General features: G+C 35.1%; 1 protein-coding gene and 1 pseudogene across 1 annotated transcript in view; one reads left to right on the top strand and one right to left on the bottom strand.

Moving 5' to 3' along the window:
• Positions 1-18,023, bottom strand: part of EYS (eyes shut homolog) — a 1,828,849-nt gene that overhangs the window by 267,280 nt on the left and 1,543,546 nt on the right. The window contains 1 exon segment of the mRNA XM_047734324.1: positions 16,596-16,745. Within this exon segment, the coding sequence (XP_047590280.1) occupies positions 16,596-16,745 (150 nt within the window).
• Positions 816-4,637, top strand: LOC125102538 (small ubiquitin-related modifier 2-like; annotated as a pseudogene).

The raw sequence follows: 18,023 nt of genomic DNA, 5'->3' as shown, positions 1-18,023 counted from the left end.
GTTATAAACATAAAAAAGTTAAAGGAATTTCACAGTGTGAACCATCATATACCCACATAGATCCTACAATAAATGTTTTGTTGTATTTGCTTTATCAGATATATAACCTCCTACCCATGCCTCCATGCATTCATCTATCCACCCATCATTTTACCTTATTTTTTTATGAGACATTGCGAAACAAGTTATAGAAATTGATGCATTTCACTCTTGGCACTTTAACATGTCTATCACTAACTAAAGTGAATATTTTTAATGGGATTTTTGTGATCAACATTTCTATACTCCATAGTACCCAGTAGAGTATTGACCACATTCCAGAAAATCAATTTATGCACACTGGGTTGAATTTAAGTATCACTTTTAAATCCATTAGAAATTAAAGGTATGGAAGCCCAGATAAATAGTCTCTAGAACCTCAGGGGCATACAGAGATGAGTGTGTTTCATGGAGTTGCAGAAGAGACATATCTGTATGTAGCTTGCACTAGCCCAACTTGTGACCTGTCAAATATATCCTAGGGGAATGTTCAAACTTTCAGGAGGCAGTTGGCTGAGAGATCAGATAGGCCACCATGTGACTAACTGAAGTACTTACATGGGTGCTGCTATACTGTGTGCTTAAGAGGCATTAGAGGGTCAATCCAGTTTATCTAAAGATACATTGAAATGAGGTGATAAAATAGGCATAGGCTAAAAAGCGGGATTCACATGCAGCAATTTGTGGCAGCCTGGTCCTTTGTACCCAGCTGGGTGGAAATTCAACTCCTTTACAGAAGAGCACAAACCTCAAATAGACAATTTGGGCTGAGGAAGATGGATCTGCAAGGAAGCCGTTCTTCTGAACATGTGCAGGTGGTGAGCTTTTGACATCTTATTAGGGGAAAGAAAGTTACAGTGCTTCTCAGATTTGGTAGAACCTTTTTAAAACATGTTATAGAAGTCATTATTCATCCTGACTTTTTCCTATACCTGAGATATATTTGAATCTATATCTGTATCCACATCATGTGCATTTAAGTCCATACACATCCCCTCATTCTTCAACTGACAGGCTCCTTCTTGCCCATGTATCACTGATCATCCTCTCTTGAGGACTTTCCAAAAAAATTTAAATTCAAATAGCCAGCACATAGTACATCATTAGTTTTATATGAAGCATTCAATGATTCATCAGTTGTGTATAACATCCAGTGCTCATCATAACACATGTCCTCCTTAATGCTCACTCTTCCCATTATACTCTCTGCTCTCTATTTCAACTGGGACCCATCACAATTACTAACTATATATTTGCTTACTTACTTCTTACCTTTCTACCCTATGGTAAAACCAAATTTTCTCCTTCTCCTGTATAATTAGAAGCTATCAGACTACCCGATATATAGTAGACTCCTAATTAAAATTTACTGAATCATATATACTGAAAATACATGAATAGAGAAAAACATTTGTTCCAATATTATTCTAAATGTCTTGTTGTGTTTGACTCTCACCCTGGCTCTCTTCCTTGTCCATTTCCCAATACTGCTATCTACCCTGGCCCCTTGATTTGAAGCTGCACTCACACTTGACTTTCTGGGCAGTGCCACAAGTTATAAAATCATCTACTCCGTCTCTGAAAACTCCCCTTCATTTAGCATGCTGCTCTCAGCTATGGTTTTGGAGAAAATTATATCTGATGAAAGAAATTGACCACAAGCTGTGAATGATTGAGAACCTCAGTTAATGTGTTAAATCTCCTGAGGATGTTTGTATTATAAGAGTGGTAAACTTTGGCAGTGTGACTAAGCAAATTATTAAATAATTTCAGGCACTTTATATGAAAAAGACCTAAGGATTTAGTTGACTAAAAGTATAATCTGTATGGTCTGAAAATTGAGAAAAGCAAATTCCTTCTTCTTTGAGTGTATATGGATCATTTACACAGGGAATACTGACTTCCACTGTTTGTGACAGCTTATATGGTAGCTGGTATAATGAAGAGTGTAGAGAATAATTAGGGTGGTGAGGCTCTCCCAAATCCTATCAGTTGAGGAGTGGGTTAGGGGATGGGAATATTTACTTTATAGCAAAAAAGAATTAGGGAAGATAAGTAAACTTGGTTAATTCATCTGAAAAATATCTATTGAATATATACTATATGCTAGCTCTAAATTAAGTTCTGGGGAATAATAGTGATTAAAAAATAGCCTGCTCACATAGAACTTAGATTCCATGGTTAAGAAACAGTTGAAGACAATTAAGTAGAAAAGGGAATAGATTTACGGATTTATTCTCTCCCTTCCCTTCCTCCCTCCCTTCCATCCTTCCTTCCTTCTTTCCTTCTTTTTCTTAAAAAGCACACAGGGGACCAATGCATCTGAGACTGCATGAAAGAACAGATCTACTTAATATAAATAAATCTCAAACATCTATAGAGACTGCAAACCTAGAAGGAGATGCTTTCTAGGATGGTAAGTTCCCATTTTTTTGTAATACTTAGTTAAATTGTCAAGATTCAAGGTGGTTGTGGATAAGAATCCATGAGACTTTCCCATAGATTCTCTAAGACCTATAATTCTTTGTTAGTCAAGATCACAAGTTTTCACTTATAATGACCAGAGAAATGAGCATGATTGTTCTCATAAAAAGCAGTGCTTCAGGTCAGGTTTGGAAAAAAGAAGTCATTTGGTTTGGACTTCTTGATCCTTTCACAAAGGAAGGGGTGAAGTGTTCTGTGGGCTTGGCATAATGAATAAACAACTGGTAACTCTTTTCGTTATATGTAATAGGAAGTAAAACACAGATCACATAAAGAAGAAAGATAAGGTTGTAGTATGTCACCTATAAAAGTAGACAAACAGATGGGGGCAGGAGAAAGAGTGCCAAATGTGGACTCTAGTTTTAACTTTGCTATATTGCCTTGAGTCATGTGGCTCCAAGAAAGTACATCTTCCTCTCTGGCATGGAGTTTCTTTGGCAGAAAAATGAGAGATTGAACTATATTGTCTTTAATGCAACTTTTAGGTCTCACATTTAAATGTTTTAGAAAGCATTAAAATATACTTTTTGTAAGGATATTTAATTAACTATTTTTGACCACTAAGGTAAAATTTTAGAAATAAAATTGACATCTTTTCAATGATTCAATTAGAATTTTCCCATACAATCAAAATATGACTTTCCTGATTCCTGAATTTTGCAATAAATCCAGCAATGAAAACTCTTAATAAGCACTGCGACAACATATTTTTGAATTCCCATGTAATATTTTAAAAGCAACTATTCTCTCAAATAATAATTTATTGTAGTTCATATTTCTTTATCCTATTCTATGAATTGAATGTCTTAAATACATTTCAACGAAACTGGTGATTCTAGGGACAGGGCATATCTAAGAGACTACAGTATTTTTGCTTGAGAAAAATCTGAAAAATCATATATTAATCTGTATAATTCTTTTAATTAGATATACTCATTTTAATATAATATCCCTCCTCTTATCAGACAGAAGGAAATTGTGTTGAGCTTTCGTTCTTTTCAGGACCTAAAAAAATGTGCCTGTGATAGAATATAATTGGCCTAAGAAGTTTTCAAGAATAGGGGCGCCTGGGTGGCTCAGTGGGTTAAAGCCTCTGCCTTCAGCTCAGGTCATGATCCCAGGGTCCTGAGATCGATCCCCGTGTCGGGCTCTCTGCTCATCGGGGAGCCTGCTTCCCTTCCTCTCTCTCTACCTGCCTCTCTGCTTGCTTGTGATCTCTGTCTGTCAAACAAATAAATAAAATAAAAAAAAAAGAAGTTTTCAAGATTAAAAGTATCTTTTCTAAAAGCTTTTTATAGACTACCTAATAATTACAGCCTAATGAATTTCAGGTAACAGAATGCCATAGCTTCTTCATAATAGCAAATACATTAAAATGTTGACTTGCAGAAACTACAGCAGTGTATAATTCATAGATGTCTCTAAAACATCTTTAACTTTACCATACTTTCATACTATGTAGGCTAAGTAAAAATAATTTTATCTACCCCTTTTGTTATATCTAGAATTGACAGATGGTATACTGATTCTATTTTTCTTTCAAGATAGCATCACAATTAAAACATAATTTTCACTAAATTTTATTTTGTGAAATTCCCTGAGAGAAAATGGTAATTGCATAAGGCAAAATTGAAAAAAGAAAATAAAGTTTTAGACTTTATTTTTTTTATAATAATTGGTTGCATTTTCAACACTGTTATGTTCACTAATTTAATATGGCATATTTTAGAATTAAAAAGTTTGGGAGTTTTTGGTGTGTGTTGTGCTCGACCTGGTACCTTTTCTTGTGAAGTGGCAGCTGAGAAGGTACTCGTCAAAGCGATCACCATGGCCTTGAAAAGCCCAAGGAAGGAGTCACCACTGAGAACAATGATCATATTAATTTGAAGGAGGAGGGGCAGGATGGTTCTGTGGTGCAGTTGAAGATTAAGAGGCACATGCCACTTAGTAAACTAATGAAAGCCTATTATGAATGACAGGGTTTGTCAACGAGGGAGATCAGGTTCCGATTTGATGGGCAGCTAATCAATGAAACAGACACACCTGCATAGCTGGAAATGGAGGATGAAGATGTAGTTGATGTGTTCCAGCAGCAGAGAGGAGGTGTCTACTAAAAAGGGAACCTGCTCCTTTACCGCAGAACTCTGTTCCTCCAGACCAAGAAGACATTCTCAATGAGAAAACCTCAATTTATTTCCACCACATCCTGACTACTACAGTACAGTTTTCTCTGTTCTTTTGTTTTCCCCTTCCTCACTCCTTAATTATACATAAAGTAACTCTCTGCATAAGTAAACTGCATTTTTTTTTTAACTAAATGGTCAATGGTATGTTTGGATCGACATCAAAAGGATATGGGATGGGGAAAAAACTACTGGTTCTTTGAAAATACCCCTTCTCCATTAGTGGCATACTCATTCAGTTCTTATCTTTATATTCCAGTAGGTTATTTTGCTCTCACTGTTTAACAAAATAGAACAACATAAAAATCCTTATATACCTTTTTCAATTTGAGAATTTCAATGCTTTTCATTTATCATTATAAAACCAAGGACAATTTTATAACTTTTTTATACATAGCTGTTACATCAAGGACAATCTGCCTTTAAATAGGGATCAATTACTCTAAAAGAAATGAATCCTAGATAGCTTTTACTTGAAGTCAAGCATCTAGTTGTTTAAATGAACTTATTGTTAAAAAAAAAAAGTTAGGGAGTTTTTGATATGTCTTAAGGGTTTCATGAAATGTGCAAAGTATGAAACATTTTCCCTACATTTACTGACTGTAATAGAATATGTGGTATAGTGGGTAATGATTAGAGTTAGACTCTAGAATCAGACTTCCTGAGCAAAAACTGTGGTTTCAATGCCTTCAGGCTATGTGTACCTTATTGTCCTCTTTGGAATGAGTACCTTACTGGGTGGATAGTACCTCACTGGGTGGATATTAGGAATAAATAATTAAATCTAGGGAAAAATTTAAAGTGTGGGTGCAAAGTAGTAAGAGTTTAATTAGTGGTAGTTATTTTATTATTAATATCATTTAAAGATTTTTTAAAGAAAAGAATTAGAATCAATAACTTCTCTGCTAATCTTGAAGGCCCTCTACTGATGCCACTCCTTTTTATTTTATTTTATTCTTTTTAAAGATTTTGTTTATTTATTTGACAGACAGAGATCACAAGTAGGCAGAGAGGCAGGCAGAGAGAGAGATGGGGAAGCAGGCTCGCTGCCGAGCAGAGAGCCCGATGTGGGGCTCGATCCCAAGACCCTGAGATCATGACCCAAGCCGAAGGCAGAGGCTCAATCCACTGAGCCACCCAGGTGTCTCTCACTCCTTTTTATTTTGCAACACGACTTCTGGAGTTCTCATTAGGCTTAAATCAATTTTCTAATTTCTTACATGAGCATTCATCACTTGTGTATTTGCTTATGCCAAATGCTGCTGCCTAAATAATCTAAGAAGGTAAGTTTTCATGGCCTTCATCTATTTAACTGATCTCCATTAGTAAAATTTCCATGATGAAGTCTATCTGGTTGTTTTTCTTCTATTTGTCCCATACTCAAGGCTTACATGTTTGTTTGGTTTTGGAGGTGAGGTAACCATCTACCCGAAAGGCTAGTAGAGAGTATCACAGGAATATCAAAGTGTATCACAAGAGCATGCTAGGAGTTGAGAGTAAGGAAGAGGATCAGTCTAGGCTAGCTTCTAGAGGAGTAGGCTTACAGGAAGGGTAGTGTACAGTTGGGAGAAATGAATAGAGAGAGCATTTCAGGGGAGAAACTGTAGCATTAGCTAAAGAAATGTGGTAGGAAAAGGTAGGACTGTGTTTCTGACCATGGATTTAGCTAGAATGGGACAGTCCATGTTGGGTAACAGAGGAAGATAAAGATGTATAGGGAAGACAACCTTGATTATAAGCCACATAATTTGTGCTTGAAAGACAGATGATGAGGGAGGGACTCCTTGTAGATGTTTTGATTTGAGATTATCTCCTTTTAGGAGTATTAATTTAGGCAGGGAAATCTGAGCAACAATGAACAATGTAGTATAGTGGTTAAATATAAGAGATCTAGAATAAAACTGTCTAGGTGGGAATCCTGCTTCAGTTACGAGTTACATGACCTTAAATAAATTAGTTAATCACTTTAAGCCCCAGTTTACTCATCTCTTAAATAAGTATTAGAAGAGTAACTACCTCTTAAAGATATTGTGAAATTTAATGAGATTGTGTATAAAAGTATTTATCATAGTGCCTGTTGTGTAGGTGTAGAATAAATACTATAATTATATAGCTGTTAATGAGTGTGAATAAATGAACTAGGCTGAGATTATTATGCAGGCGAAGTGTCCAGTATGTCTTTGTAAATACAATCTTGTTTGTATCTGGTAAGTTTTGTCTATCTCACAATTATCTGGATAGACTTCTCTTTTGCTGACATGATAACAAATCTGTTTTTTGTAGTACACACATTTTTGTGCTTACTTCCTCATCCTACTCATTTGCTTCTTATACAATATACCAAACACAGCCAGCTCCTGGTCCAAGCTTATCATTTCCCATCAATGAAACTACAAAAGGATGAGCTTAACAAGCAAGGAATTTCAAAAGCATTTTCACCAAAGGGTGGTAGATTAATCACCTCACTGCCCAATTAACACTGGAAGGGCAGTGATTTTCAGAATAAGCCACTGGGAACATCTGCAACTTCACATAAAATACATATTTCATGTCCCCAAAACTTCTTTAACAGATGTTAAGACATACTGGAATATATGCTGTGTGATCATATAGCTCTGTAAACAGCCTTTGTTTGGCATCTTTCCAAGTAACAGACAAATGGACAGTGTATAAACCATGAATGTAAAGGAGAAATGTTGGAAGAGGTGAAACAATGAAGATTTTAATTTTCATTAAACATATTGTATCTCCCTTAAATAATATTCTTTGAACAATATCCATGATGGAAATTTAATAAATGTAAACTGATACATATGATATTTGAGACCTTATAGATTAGAAAACATGCTGCTAATAATAATCTAGAGGAAAATTTCACAAGGAGAAGAAATATATGTGATGTCTTTGCTCTTTCTGTCCATTAAAAAAAAAAAGTCAGCACATAAAATTCAACTGATAGGGCTGTGGAAAACTTTGGAGGACAGCCAGAAAATAGTGCCTAAAATAATTGAATGCTTAGAGAACAAAACCATGAGGAAGTAAGTTTACTTAATTGGAAAGAGAAATATCTGCAGAAAACTTCATTAAAATTTTTATGAGGTGTTTTTAATGAGATGCTATAAAATAAAAAAGCAGTGAGCAATTTTTCTGGTCCTAGGGCAGCAACAGAAGAAATGGACTTATATGGATGATAAACTATAATAATAATACTATTCATTTGAGGGACACTTTATGCTTTCCAAAGGACTTTCATATAGATGACACTCCTAGGAGCCTGTATAGCAAAAAAAAAAAAAAAAAAGGTGTGATTATCTTTAGGTTTCAAATAAAGGCTCAGACAGGTAAAGACTCCTTTGTAGTTATACAGAGAATGCTTTGCTTCGTCACTTCCCTGTTTCCAGGTACCCTTTAGGTGTCCTGTGCTTTCATTCTGAATCATAATGAGCATATAAAGATCTACCCTTTTGCCCTAAACCAACTGGACAGTGGTCTATGGTTTAATGATAAGTTACAGAATAGCATTATTTGTGGCTATCTATGCCCATGCTGACACACATCTACACTATTGGCATTTGGGGTTTTGATGTGATTAGTATTGAGCTGCTCTTCCTAAGAGTCACTGCTTCTTTAGGTAACTCCTGACAAGATTGAATAGAACCATGTCATTAACATGGGGAAATCAGCCCTCTAGTTAGTTCAGTGGGAGTTAAACGGGTGTTGTGATATGTGTTCAGTTTATCTAAAAACATTAGTTTGCTTATGTGTTAAGTCAATCTGAAGAGTCTTGGACTTCATCAGCCATTAAGTGATGATGTAGCCATGAGTCTCACCAGCTGTAGTGGATGCTATGATATGCCATATCCTGGCCATGGGACAAAGGTCCAGGACTCAATTCAGGAAACTGAAAACCCCTACTCCAGAGCTCCTCCTAGGGTCAGGTAAAGCTTCTGTTACAGCTGCTCTGTAATTCAACTCCCATGTCTTCTCAGAGCTGCTTCTCTCACTGACTTACGGAAGTTATTCCCAAGAGCACTCCCTAATAAGCTTCCTGCATGCAAATCTTTACTGTCTTTTCCCAAAGAACCTGACCTAAAATACTAGTTATTAAGTCTCAGTGACTGAGACATTCTTGCAGAGATGATAGTCCATTGTAGAATCTCCATCTCCAAATATTTTTAGAAATCCTCAGGACTGCTTGCACACGTGTGCCTAAGGATCAGCCTTGTTCATTGGTAATTTAAAAAAAATTTTTGAAAAGATTTATTTATTTTAGGGAGGCAGGGATAGAGGGAGAGGGCGGTATAGTATCTTCAAGCAGACTCCCCAGAGCATGCTGCCCAACACAGGGCTTGATCCCAGGACCCTGAGATCATGAGCCAAAATCAAAATTCGGCTGCTTAAGTGAGTGAGCCACCCAGGTGCCCTGCTCATTGGTGATTTCTATGCAAACAATCTAAATCTTTACTTTCTTTTGTTCTATGAATTCTTCACAAAGACTGCTAAGTTGGAATTGTGTTTCCATCATTTTCTCTGAGGCTTATATACAAGAGGAGCTAGAATTTTCTTTTGGAACAGTCTCTACTACTGCACCCAGGCGCAGAAATGAGTGTCATTGCTAGTATGATGCAAGCAGGAGAATGCTTCTTCGCTATTTACTCATTTGGGAGGTGGGAAGAGATTCTCAGGGCATGGTTGAGTTCATCCAAGTCCATCACATAGGACTGGAAATTTCTGTCCCCCAAATGATGGAAGCTTTACTGAGGCGTATAGTAAGCTCCTATGTAAATTTTTATGGTATTTTCTACAGGGCTTTTTCCTGGAATCTCCTTTTTATCTTTGTAACATTGTTCTTGAAGGCAGGATTGGGGTTCAAATATTACTATAAATTAGAATTAAGCCAACTGTTTCCAAGTTGAGAAGAAGGAGGGACCAGGAAAGAATGCTTTATCAAATACTATAAAACAGGAATTTACTGTCTGTTGTGGTGGCATTAGAATGAATTATCTGAAGAAATATTAAAAGCCTTTCTTCTATATTTATTGAGTTCAAACACTTTGGCTTAGTACCAGTATCTCTCTATGAAATTAGCTTCCAATTTTAAACATTTAGTGTATCTTTTGAAAAGTCTTAAACTATTCTTAAATGAACCTGTGTTAGGTAGAACAGAGTTCACAGGTGTTAAATGTAAAATAATTTATCTTACTATATATCTTCTTTATATTCAGTATGTTGATGAAGTCAAGGTGAATTTGTTGAGGAGGAAGCTTACATAGCTTCTTTTAGCTTAATTTAGAAAGTTAGGTGACTAGCCATTTTTAAAAATAAGTAAGATTATCTATATTTTGAGTCCATTCTGTAAGAATTGTTCTAAAGAAGTTAATTAAGATAAGTATGTTGTCAAGTTTTGAAGCCTACCACTAAGAATAAGACTTGAAGAACTTTCAGGTTGGAAAAAACATGGGATTTAAATCTGTATTGTCAATTAACCACATATTTACTTAATAAAAAAATAATCCCTTGACATTTTCTCATGAGTTTTATTTTTTAAACAAGTTAAATCCCTTTAACTGCCCTGTGTGGCAGAGTGTTCTCTGACTTTATCAATTATTGTTTTTTCTGACCTAGTTCCTATACATTCAGTTTGCCCCTAAGTCTTCATTTGCTTTCTATTACTTTCTTATATAATCTTGTTGTAAAGATGATAGTTACATGCATTTTAGAATTACAGAGAGAAAAGGCTTTTAGGGATTAGAGTTCCTTTTTCTGTGTACTCTGCCACCATACAAGAATAGTTCCAACTTTCTCAATAGCCTTGACAGTTGTAGAAATCTACCATTAATAAAAAAGGATGAAGAAAATATGAAGCTTTCTTCAGCATACATTCCTAATTCTCAAAAGAATTTCTTGGCTTTTGTTTTAGTTTATTGTGAATCTCTGCATTAGAAATCACAACATTTGATGTTCTGCTGAAGAGCTAAATATTGTTTCACCTCAAACTTTATGTTCTCTTTGTACCCAATCTCCATACAATTTTCCACATGAACTATGATGTTATTCAATGCCACGATGTCATTGCTTATCCTCTTCCAACTGCTGTCCCTTTGATAAATTTCTAATCTTTCTTCACCATCCAGTTTATTTTTCATGTTACAGATGTACTTGTCAACTGCTATCTTCCTTTCTCTTTGGTAGAATCTTTGTGGTTGCTCTGAGCACTTGACAGTCAATCAGTTCTCTGGCTGTCTTGGCATCTCAGCACACCAGAAGATGAGGAGTTATAGACCTGAATCTTCACTTTTGTATCTTTGTTAACAGACATTTCATTTGGACAATTTGAACTCAACTGCACATGTGAGGAGCACGCATGTGATTACATAGTCAATCATTTGGAATTTTTTTTTTTATACCACTGATTGGTTGAGTCCATAACTGACATATTATCCAGTGAACATATTGTATAGACTCAGCTTCACATTCAGATTACGATGTCTTTATTTAGAGAGCTCTATTCTATTTCTGCCTCACTGAACACCAAACTGACACTTCTTGTTTCTCAAGATTTATGCAAATTTTAGACACAACCATACATGCTAGCAGAAGACTCTATCCAATAATCCTAAATAATACTAAAATTACCAACTCTTAGACCCACAGACTTCTGAAAGATTTTCTTAAACTAAATTTATTTAATGAAAGAAATTTTTTTTTTTAGTGGCTAGTCCCTATTCAATATACGAATAAATTATATTATAATTTGCTGTCTAGCTAGTATTGGACATGTTATGTATAATTAGTGTGTAACGTATGGATAAAGGAGCAATGTTTTGATATATGTATTTAGGTACAAGTCAATGTAATTATAAAGTATTATGCTATATTTCCCATATTTGGCTACAGTTTTCCTACATTTCCTCTAAGAAATACCAGATGGAAGTGTTGATGGAAAAGATACAGAAATTAATATTGAAGTGATGAAGTTTGACCTTTTTAAGATGAAAAGCTTGCCAAACTTTCCATATTGACATGGCAACGTTTTATGAATAAATCCAATATCTTATAGATTTAGCACAGTTCAAAAGTCACCATCTGTTTTAAGAAGTAAGGTTCTTGCTATTACAGAGTTTCTGGGCACTAAGACTAAAGGCATGCAATCCATAGATTATATAATATTAAATATCAAGAATGTGTGAAAATATCACATTTTAGAAAATCGAGACATAAGAGACATTTTGAGTTACTCCCAAAATTAGAGCTTATAATACATTATGGGTATTCTTTCTTCTTTATAAACTTGGGTAGTCTCCTGATCATTCTCTGTATGGAGTTATAGGTGAATACCAGCTGGGCGACAAGTTGTAATACACAGAATTTACATGGGGAAAATGGCAATGTGCTGTAAGTCAATTTTTTTTCTTTTTTTTTTTTAAGATTTTATTTATTTATTTGACAGTGAGAGATCACAAGTAGACAGAGAGGCAGGCAGAGAGAGAGAGAGGGAAGCAGGCTCCCTGCTGAGCAGAGAGCCCGATGCGGGACTCGATCCCAGGACCCCGAGATCATGACCTGAGACGAAGGCAGCGGCTTAACCCACTGAGCCACCCAGGCGCCCTGTAAGTCAATTTTGAGCAGAGTTGTCTGAAAGGTCTTTGGCAATACATGTAGGTATTATAAGAAGTTGTCATTTGTTCCTTTCTTATTTTTCATAAATTACTTACAACTAAATCTCTTCATTTGTTATAGTCAAAAGCAATCCTACCCAGAATTCTTTTTATTTCCCATTTTTAAGTTTAATGTTAGCTTTGCATTATATAAATTTATTTTCTATTTTCTTAATCAAACAGTGGTGGGAAATGTGTTAATTAAAAAATAAAGAGTAGTTTGCACAGATAGGTACTCACATTAGCACACAAACACACACAGATACAAATACCTCTACCTATATGAGGTTTTTATCTCAGAGAAATTAGTAAGATCAAACAGGAGGTAAAAATCAGTCCACTGACAAAACTCAGCAGCAGTTTTTATCAGTTTATTTTGTTTACTGGACCGAATATCGCACAAGGTGTTATGTCAAAAGTGCTTGCAATGGTTTTATCTGATGTTTGAGTTTGAGCAAGTTCTAAGGTTCTTACTGCCCAACTATTAGAAACTTGAACAGCCTCTGTTCAATTGATCTTAAACCATGCATGCATTCCTTTACACTGACCAGTTACTCAAAAGTTGTTGATTGGGATGTGTAGTTCTGACACTCACCCAATTCTTGGTCAAAATTCAATTGGCATTGGCTACCTTAAGAGTTTGTTAACTATGAATCACTAGATACTGGAATGTGCCTTAGATATACATGGATAATGCTAACCTCTGGATAAGTCTTTGAGAAACCTAAGGTAGAAGGAAGAATAGGCTGGTAGGTAGGTAAGGAAGGAAGGTAGAATAGGCTGTGAGGATTTAAAACATGCAGGTAATAACACAGTAAGTTACCTAGAGGAAACGACACAGGACTTCTTCACAGAACAAAATGCTGAATAAAGAGTCAGCTTTTATATAGGAGAGACACAAAAGGTGGCAGAAAAATTTAAACTTCAGAAACTTTAAAAAGTATATATATATGGTAAGACAATTTTTCTGAACTTCCCCAAAGGAGAATAACCCTTGTGAAAACTAAGACTCTCTCTATGTGATCCCTTTCAAAATTTGTTGAAATGAAAGACAAACTGTGCATGAGTATGAATTACAATCTATCTGTAGAGCTGTGATCTCTGCTCCATTTCATTTAAGAAGAACTTCTATCTTGATACTGAATTGACCTGTATCACTTCAGGTGGTTTATTCAAGTTCGTTCTACTTCTGCCATCTATCTGCAGGTACAATGCAAATTTAGTAGGAGGAAATACTCTCATGTTTATTCTCAGTGGCTAAAAACAAAATAAAAATCAAAGTCATCTTTTATGTATTTACCTTAGAGCTCAATTCTACTAACTTTTGAAAATAAGTCCTTATCAATCATGCTATGGCATTTTGTTCTCAGGGACCCTTAAATATAGAAGAAATTCCAACAACATTCATATAATTAAAAAGGACCTTAATTCACATACATTTTAGGGACCAATTTGTTCTGAGTTTGCAATAACAGGTATCCCATTAGAGAGAATTAGGATAGCTAGAAAGAGCTGTACCAAAAGATCCTTTTAATTCTAACTTGTGCCCAGTTAAGAACGGAGAAGTAGGAGTGGAGCAGGAAAGATGAAGAGAGAAGGTGATGTAAACAAGTGAGGGGATAGACGGGGATCAAGCAGATAGGGACTGATTGGGATCAAGCAAAAGACAGTCACAGATCAAGGGACATACAAAAAAACAGAAATCAGAAGTCTCAATGTGTGTGTCTTTTCCATTTTCCCTCTCCTCTGGCAGGAATCTTCTCTCATGTGGATTGTATCTCATCACTATAAATTTCTAGGGGACTTCATATTCTCAATTATTCATTATTTTTCTATGTGCTAACACCTTCCACTCAACTAGTAAGTCCAATCCATAATTAAACATGCTCAAGTCTCTTATCTTATATATCTACCTCTTGACTTCTCACTTACCTCTAGTTATGACCTTACTTCTTTTTATACTTTAACAGTAAAACTTAATGAAGAGTTATCTAATATATACTTGTTATTCATATTTATTACATAAACTTAAATGATTTATATAATATATAATGTAATACAGTCCTAGGTCAGTCTTTAATGTAACTTATTGTCACCTTAAGGTCTTGTGGGATGCTGCTTATAAGAAAAGGCAGATTTGCATTTTTGTATCAGTAGAGATATCTCTTTCTTGCTTTTTAAATTCTGAATAAACTTAATTGAAAGATTTGGAAAGCCCTCAGTTTTTAGTTTTACTAGACATGTCAGTATTTTTTTGAAGGATGGTTTCAACCTCAGTCTGCCTAAGGCTCTGCTTGGTTTGAGGACAGCCTACCTAGGTATTCATTACTTAAAAGCAAAGAATGAAATCATCCCTTTAAGAAAGTTTGATCAAAACAGAAATTACTTCATATGTGATCAAATGTGCCACTGTTAGCATGAAATGATTACATTGTATAAAATGATGGTGTTATCAGTCAAAATGGCTTTTAAATTCATTTCTAAGTTATTCACCTTCTCATCTGGCTCTTTTTTTGTGACCAACTGCACCCTTTGTAAGACAGATGATTAAAGTAAGAGTTAAGTCCGTGGCTCTGAAAATTTACTTTGGCTGTACACAAATCTCTGTTCCAAAAGGGCTTGCCTAATTTATATAATAATAGTTTCATTGCCTTAGGGTAATTTCGTTGCCTTCTTGCCATAACCAACTGAACTGCCCAGCCCAGATACTCTCATTTCTTCATTCGTTCAAACATTTACTGAGCATCTTTCTGTCAGATGCCCTACAAACTGCATTAAAAATGAGTAAGATACTGTCCCTGCCTGGAAGGAGTTTCCATTTTCAGATTGATGTCAATTTCCTTGATTTTATTTGCAGATTGATACAGACCCTGGGAAAGCTTATTTGATTTATATAACCTTCACAGGTTAGCCAAGATTCCTGCTAATCAGACTAAAGTATACAATTGTCATCTAACGTATAAACTCAGACACAAAATGTTATTTTTAACTGACACAGAGTAACTTTAGAGACCATTATCACTAGATTGCTGTACTGATGAAGAATTTTAAATTCTTGGCTGCTACATGTAAATTTTGTTCAGTAATGCCCTTGGGATGTAACCCTCATATTTAGCCATTTTTCTCTTCTGAGACGTCCTAATTCTGAAGTATGAATTAAATTCAAGACTGCCTTCTAAAAGTTTATATGCCCTAGGAAGAAATTTCCATTTAATATTCATTTTTCCTCTACTGGATTCTTTTTTTTTTTCTGTGCCGAGTCAATGGCTACTACCCCTATCCCCCATTCTGAGCAGCTATTTTCACTCAGAAGATATTTTGTTAAATAAATGAACTTGATCTTAGTTTCTTTTCCTTCCTTCCTTTCCTCCTCCTCCCCCTTCTTCTTTCCTACCTTCCTCCCTCCCTTCCTTCAAAATGAGGAGAGAGGCGGGGAGGGGCAGAGAGAGGAGAGAGAGAATCTTAAGCAGATTCCCTGCTAAGCTTGGAGCCCCATGCTGGGCTCTGTCTCACAATCTAGAGCTCTATCTCACCGCCCTGAGATCATGACCAGAGCCAAAATCAAGAGTTCCACGATTAAGTGACTACACTACCCAGGAACCCTGAACTAGATCTTAATTTCAACTGAACCACATAACTCTTCCACCTATGTATTTGCTCCTTGATATTTTCAAAGAAATCAATTCATTTTGTATATAATTTGATTGGCATTGGGCAGTATCAAATTATACCTTAATTTAACTTGATGGAGTTAATACTCCATCAAACTGAAAAAAATTGGTTGGCAACAGAGAAAGACAATTATCATATGATCTCCCTGATATGAGGAAGTTGAGTGGCAACGTGGGGAGTTTGGGGGGTAGGAAAGGAATAAATGAAACAAGATGGGATCAGGAGGGAGACAAACCATAAGAGACTCTTAATCTCACAGAACAAACTGAGGATTGCTGGGGGGAGGGGGGGAGGGAGAGGGTGGTTGGGTTCTGGACATTGGGGAAGGTATGTGCTATGGTGAGTGCTGTGAAGTGTAAACCTGGCAATTCACAGACCTGTACCCCTGGGGCTAATAATACATTACATGTTAATAAAAAAAAATTGATTGGCAAAACAACTTTCAGATGGAAAGTTTTTTTGTCTTTCTTTTCATATGTGGTAGATATTATACATACAAATAACACTTAAAAAATAAGGCTCAGCACTATAATTCAAAGAATTACTGTGGAGGACTTACCGTACTGTGATAGGGATGAAGACATTTGTGTTAATTCTGTAACTAGCAGAAAGAGTCAAGATATTTTGAGAACTTCCACATCCATATTTAACTGTGGGCTGTCCTTCCACGAGAAACAAATGAAGAAAGTGTTGCCCAATATTCTTCTCACTACCTTTAAAAACAAACATTACATTAAATTAGTGATTAGATTTATATTTTATTCAATAATAATTATTCTTTCAACAAACACAATCTTTGCCCTTAAGGAGTAATGATTTGGTGAGATGGTAGGAGTGTTATTAAATTATTCAATATAATAATACTCTATTAGAATTATATACAATATATATGATATATTGTATACAATATATACGATATAATAATAATACATTAGAATTATTTTCCACAGGAATTAACAGCACTGACTTGACATGAGATTAACTTTCTGACTCTGTTTCTTAATAGCAAGATGCTATTATTCTGAGCCTCAATTTCCTCATACATTATAAAGGGATGAGGAGGGCAAGTAATTACTAGAACTACTGTGATAATTAAATAATAAATGAAAAGTGTCTGGTACCTGTTGAGTATTATGTAACTTGGTTTATTATTATTGTTAATTATCTGTATTTTAAATTTAATGTGTATTTCACAAAAATTTAAATGATAAAGAAATATATAAAGAAAAGAAGAAACACTTCCCTTCCTCCAGCTGATTCTTTTCCCACCTTGAGGTGTTCTTTTCCACCGTATATCCGTACACATATGAGTATTTATATAGCCCTAGTTTTATTTTTTAAAATGAAATAAAGTGCTAAGTAGCTTTATTTACCTTTCTATTCATTTAATAATAAACTTTAGGCATATGTCTTGTAAGCACATAGTTTTTAACATTTTTAATTGAAGTATATCTCATATAAAAATTACACAAATATTGAACATATAGCTCAGAAGAACATTATCTCAAAAGAACATTATTTGTATTGTCAAAAGTCTTATCACTCACTCTTTTCTTTCCTCCTTCAAAAGTAATCACCATCCTGATGCTTAACAGGTAGGATAAATTTTGCCCAATCTAAAATTTCGTATTATTGGGATCATACTGCATACTGTATATATTCTGTTGTGCCTAATTTTGCTCAGTGTTATGTTTGAGAGATAGCACCTATGCTAAAATTCATTCATTTTTATTGCTTTATAATATTCGATTGAATATTTACAATCCAGTTATTCTTTCTTCCATAGATGAACATCCTCCTCCCATCCCAGTTTTTGGTTATTATGAATAATGTTCCTAATGATAATCTTGTATGTGTCTTTTGTGCTGAGTGAAGTATATGCATTTCTGTTGTGTATATAAACAAAAGCTGAATTGTTGAATGATTAATAGCGACTTCCAATTTTCCAAAATAATTTTGATTTAATTCCTTACCAGCAGTAAGAGTT

This window comes from Lutra lutra, chromosome 6 (genome assembly GCF_902655055.1).
Source record: "Lutra lutra chromosome 6, mLutLut1.2, whole genome shotgun sequence".
NCBI classification, from domain to species: domain Eukaryota; kingdom Metazoa; phylum Chordata; class Mammalia; order Carnivora; family Mustelidae; genus Lutra; species Lutra lutra.
This window is presented reverse-complemented; position numbering and strand designations above follow the sequence as displayed.